At 34.4% G+C, this 5,963-nt stretch overlaps 1 protein-coding gene across 1 annotated transcript in view; it reads left to right on the forward strand.

Annotated features, from left to right (window-relative positions):
- LOC102030252 (zinc finger protein 431-like) overlaps positions 1–5,963 on the forward strand; it is a 43,920-nt gene that overhangs the window by 6,507 nt on the left and 31,450 nt on the right. The window contains exons 2-3 of the mRNA XM_013509360.1: positions 4,072–4,198; positions 4,397–4,457. Of these exons, the coding sequence (XP_013364814.1) occupies positions 4,072–4,198; positions 4,397–4,457 (188 nt within the window). The remainder of the gene's footprint in view (positions 1–4,071; positions 4,199–4,396; positions 4,458–5,963) is intronic.

Consider the following 5,963-nt stretch of genomic DNA (forward strand, 5'->3'; position numbering starts at 1 on the left):
TTTTTTTTTGGTTTTTCTCCGGTACCGGAAACCGAGCTCACGACCTTGCGCTTGCCAGGCAGGTGCTTTGCCGCTGAGCTAAATCCCCAGCCCCGGTTTGTGTTATTTTAAATGATTTTTGTTTTTTACTATCTTTCCTGTGTTTAAAATGCTACTATTGTTTTTTCTGCAAGTGGTGTTGAATTAGAATTTTTGATAGAATAAGAAAAAATATTGGTCTGCAGATAATAAAAAATTCAAAATTTGTACAAATGTTCATATACAAATTTTTAACATAGTTTATACAAGTATGTGTTTTGTACTTTGTCAATATGTAGAATCATTTAACTTATTTATAGGTGTAAATTTAATATATTTTTATGATTTTATCTTGTGCTTATTACAGCTCTTTCATAAGTGTTTTAAACATTTATGAAATTGTGTCCCTGTGAGTTTCTTTTTTTTTTTTTTAATTTTTGGTACTGGGAATCAAACTCAGGACCTTGTGCTTCTATGAGTTTCGTATGGTGTAATGTTTACAATTTCCAGTCCCATTGGTTTTATCTGATACATATTTACATGTAAAATTTGTGTCTCTTAGATAGGGAGATAGTCTGTGGTACAATACGTTATTAATTCCAGTAATTCTTTGTTGGCACCTTAATTTTTCTGACATATGCATTGGTGTTATATGCAAGTGAAGACCATTTCTGTGTATTCCATCTTAATCTAGTCCTATTATTTTTTATTCTTTCTTGTATTTTTTCAGTATCAGTTCATATAATTTTAGGATTGATATCCAAGATTTTATTGTAATACATTAAGTTAATTTTTCAAAGTGCCTTTGATACATTTAATAATTTCTATTCTATTGTCATTTATAATCTGTATGAATTTTGGACAAAAAAGTGTTCTGTTATCCGTGGAGTAATTTCTATTTTTTATGTTGCCATTTTTTTCTCTAATTTTTGAAGTGGATATCTTTGTTCTTTCCCAATAAGTACATTCACGGTTCTTAATTTCTTTTGAAGTACTCATTACTGGATCTTTGAAACAATTATAAGGTGTACATTCACTTTCATATGTTAGGAAATCCTTAATAAATCAAGCTTTTCACTTGAAATGTGTCATTTAAAACTTGTAATCTCAAATGCTTAGTAATATTCTAAATATGTTTTTGTAAATCATTTCTAAATTTTTCCAATATTGTGTAAGACTTTGCTTTGAATAATTTCCGTTGCTTTGAAGACACAATGTTCTTTATTCTTTTCTGAAATGGTCTATGAGGATTAATATATCTCGTGGTTTTTAAGAAGAATGTGTACCATGCAGTTATAGGCTAAGACATTATGCAATCTCCTGCCAATCTCTTGGGAAAATGATGTTGTTTTCATTTGTGACTATACAGATTTTTCTGCCTTCTTCAGCTGTTAGTTGTTGATGGAGTTGTCTTGAAGTCCTCAGACATAGTTGTAAATAAATGATTTTTGCTTTCACATTTATATTTTTGCCTTATGTAGGTAGATGCACTGTTTATTTTTTTTTATTTTTATTTTTTTTGGTTTTTCTCCGGTACCAGGAACCGAACTCATGACCTTGCGCTTGCCAGGCAGGCGCTTTGCCACTGAGCTAAATCCCCAGCCCAGATGCACTGTTTAGATGAATATGTATCAGAAAGCATTCTTTTTAGAAAATTGCCTTTTTTATCATTGTCTGATCATTGTAAACTTTACTTTGAGGTACACATTGAATAATACCAATTTAATATTCTTTTTTTATTGAATCAGTGCTAAACTTGTATGTCTTTTTGCATTCCTACTTAACCTTCATCTGTGTACGTATAGTAACTTCACTTGTCAAGGTAGTAATAGGCTTTGCACCATACCCCAGTGTGTAGACATTGAGCAGCTCCGATACCTGTTCTCCCTTTCTCTGGCAGTCTGAACTTTTCCCCTGATGACCAAACATAGTTTGACCACTGCTTGCTGGGAATCTGTAGGACTCACATTTGCAACTGGGCTTGCTTATTACTGCCTCATCTGTGTAATATGTCTCAAGTTCTCATGTTTGAAGGCAAACATTAATGTGCATGAACTTTGTCATTGGCTATTTCCTATGTAAATATTTTATAATAATTTTAATCCTCAAAAATTAGTGAGATTTAATGATAATAAAAATATAAATGTCCTGCATGTATTCAGAATATTTCATCATTGAGCCGTAGGCAATGGATGAATGTATTTATTTCCCATGGTTTTCATAGACTTGAATTTCTCCTTTTTTTTGAGGCAAGGTCTTGCTCTATAGTTAAAAATGGCCTTGAGCTCACTGTGTACACTAGGCTGGCCTCAGACTCACAGTGATCCTCCTGATTCAGCCTTCCAAGTGCTGGGATTATAGGCTTATGCCACTACGCCTAGTTTCAATATCTCCTAATACTGATGGCTCCTTGATTTTCTTCTCTTTTCATATCTAAAAGTTGTTTTGCTATAAAATCCAAAGGAATTCAAGTGTATCTTTCCCATTTCAATATGTTATTTATGCACATAAAATAGAAGGGTATACAGTACAGATTTCCAAGAACATAAGTATTTTTTCCTGAACATAAATGAAACACACCGTGATTTATTCCAGAGATGTTTAAATCAGCTGCGTCATGAATTAGTGTTCTGTTTAGATGTGGAACCACAGGCTTTCTTCTTTTCCTGAGATCTATTTGTCATTCTTTCTACTAAATTTACATTGTAATGAAGGTGAAATATGAATGTCTTTTATGTAATTAAATTCTGTTTTTTTTTTTTTTCTTTCTTCTGGTACCAGGAATCGAACTTACGACCTTGTGCTTGCCAAGCAGGTGCTTTGCCGCTGAGCTAAATCCCCAGCCCAAATGTCTTTTATGTATACTGTGAGAACTATCGCCTTGCTCAACAGATGTTGAAAGTTGTCTGTCTTCTATTACACTGCACATCTGTAATTTTTTGAACAGATGAACAAGGTGTTATTTGTCAGTGATACAATATTTTAAGTTTGACTTTTTGAGGGGGAGTTTGATATAGGTCTCATCATAATCCTGACTGGCCTTGAAGTTACTACATAGCTGGAGCTGGAATTGGAATTCTTGCCAATCCTCAAACTCATGGTAATCCTCCTGCATAAGCCTTCTAAGTGCTGGGAGTAAGATCATATACCACCACACCTGGTTGAAGCTTTCCTTTTGTAATCAGTGCCTAATCACCTTATCATATTTTCATTTTTTAATGTGTCCAATGTATTTTATTTCTGTCTTTCCCCTCATTAATCTCCCTTAGATGCTCCTAGAATTTCTTTCTTCCTTTTTTTTTTTTGGTCTTTTTGGGTTTTTTTTGAGACAGGGTCTCGTTATGCAGTTTAGGCTGGTCTTGAGCTCACTTTGTAGCCCAGGCTAGCCTCGAACTTACAGTGATCCTCCTGCCTTAGCTTCCCAAGTGCTGATAGTACAGGCATGTGCTACCACGCACGGCGCTTCTAGAATTTCTTACATCTGAGTGCAAGATGATCATTTGGTATCACTGAGCTATAAGATAATGTCACCCTTCCACTGTTTCTATGTTCCTTAGACTTGCTCTAATAATACAGTTTTTTATTAGCATTGTCATTATTATTCATAAACTTTATTTAATGTTGCATTAAGTTTTTTCTATGAAACCAAATTTAAATTTCAAAATGTGGCTGGATAGATACCATCCAAGAAAGAATGACTTAATTGTATGAAGAATTAGATTTGAAAACAGTTATCATCTGTGGTCTATCGGAACCATTCATTAGCTATTTATCTGCCTTGTGTTTTGTGGATGGTGATTTGCAGGCTCCCTGTATGAGCTCTACTTTGGAAACAGTGCACGAATAAAATTTCTGTGACCCTGCTGTTGCTATAGGAGTAAGTTGGAATCTAGCATCAGAATTGCTAGAAAATATGTGCATATACTTGGTGCCCAAGGCATGAAGTTAATATTTGAAGGAATTTGCTTCAATTCAGCTTTTACAAGAGCAATTCAGTTATCTCAGGGTGTGAGTCTGAAGCTTCTTTTAGAATATGTATATGTGATTATTTAGGAGGCAGTGACCCTGGAGGATGTAGCTGTAAACTTCACCATGGAGGAGTGGGCTCTGCTGAATCCATCCCAAAAGAAGCTCTACAGAGATGTGATGTGGGAAACATTTATGAATATGACTGCTATAGGTAAGGATGCCATTTTCTCATGTATGCAGTGAGAGACCATTGGTTCTTGCTGATTGGTACAGATTCATTAAATAGCGTGTGAAAACATTTTGAAGAATATCTCAGGCCTGTTTACATTATACCATGAGTCAAACTGTTAACTGCAAATTTCTATAAAATGATATAGTGACTTTTTATATTTCTGTGGCTACAATATAGGAAAGACCTGGGGTAACCAGCAATTTGAAGAAGAATACAAATATTACTCAAGAAATCTAAGGTAATTTCCATTTTTAAGTATAGCTAATATTCCCTGAGTTGGTGTGTGAGCAGAAATATTACAGGCAAAGAAACTACAGATGAGGCCGTGGTTAAATTTATTTAATCTCAGAAAAATTTTCCGGATATGCATACAGGTTTTCTATATCTGACCATTGAATAGAGAAATATTCCAGTCCCTGAAACTAAGTCATGATATTATGCAACAAGAGACCCTATCTCATATATCAGTGTAAAAAATTCTTTTGTGACCAACATAATGAAAATGTATAAAATCTAATTTATGAATTGTGTATAGGTGTATATGAAACAAATAAATTTTGTACTTTGACAGGAACTCATCTTCAAGATATCTAATTATGTATATGTATGACAATGAGACTGATATTATCTAAAAATTCTAACCTGGAAACAGTACTTAAAGTGCAACTAAATCCTAGTGAATCCAGAGAAACGAAATTTAAAATTCTTAGAAGCCACTCCTCATACATTTTTGGTAGAAATACAAAGTAGAACCATTTTGATAATATATAGGTGTTTCAAAAAGTAAAAATAGAAATTTGCATTTCATCCAGGTAAATCTCCCTAAGTATATTTTGAAAGGATTTAAAATAATCCTGTCTAAGTGATACATACATACTCATGCTGAGAGCAGCATGTGCATGGGTATTCACCATAGCTTATTTCAGGAAATCATAATACCTAATCTCTTGGAACAGCCTAGATGTCCATCATTTTATACATGGATAAAGGGAATGTGGGATACGCTGAACATGGTGGTGTTTTCTTATAATCCCAGCACTCTGATAACCTGAGCCAGCATGATGTAACATGAAATTCACCCTGACCAAATGAATGATAAATGAGAATCAATCTCAAAATAATAAAGAGCATAGAAGAGTAATTTATTTTATTTTATTTTATTTTTTTTCTGGTACTGGGAATCGAACTCACGACCTTGCGCTTGCCAGGCAGGCGCTGTGCTGCTGAGCTAAATCCCCAGCCCCAAGAGTAATTTATTTTAAGACTGTTGTTTAATTCTCAGCAATGAAAAAAATACACTATTCCACCGTAAAGAAGAAGAATATATCTTTTTTCTTCTTTGTCTTTTTGAGACAGGGTCTTGCTATGCAGTTTAGGCTGGCCTTGAGCTCACTTTGTGGCCCAGGCTGGTCTTGAACTCGCAAAGATCCGCCTGCCTCAGCCTCCCAAGTGCTGGGATTATAGATGTGTGCCACCATGCCCAGCAAGCATATATCTTTTGGCAAATAAAAAGTAGATGGGACTCCATCTCATAATGTTAAATGACATTAAGTCAGACACGGAAAGTGAATTTTGATAATTTTTCCTTCTGTATGAGATATCAAAATGTAAATTAGGGAGTAAAATTTAGGAGAAGTGGTAGAGAACAGAAAGGCTAATTTGCTGGAGGTAGAAAAGATGACCAGGGTGAGGAGAGATGGAGAAAGAGATACAGGAAAAGGTGTCAAAATGATCAGTTCGTGAT

Source organism: Chinchilla lanigera, unplaced genomic scaffold (genome assembly GCF_000276665.1).
Source record: "Chinchilla lanigera isolate Chin_1 unplaced genomic scaffold, ChiLan1.0 scaffold00168, whole genome shotgun sequence".
NCBI lineage: Eukaryota > Metazoa > Chordata > Mammalia > Rodentia > Chinchillidae > Chinchilla > Chinchilla lanigera.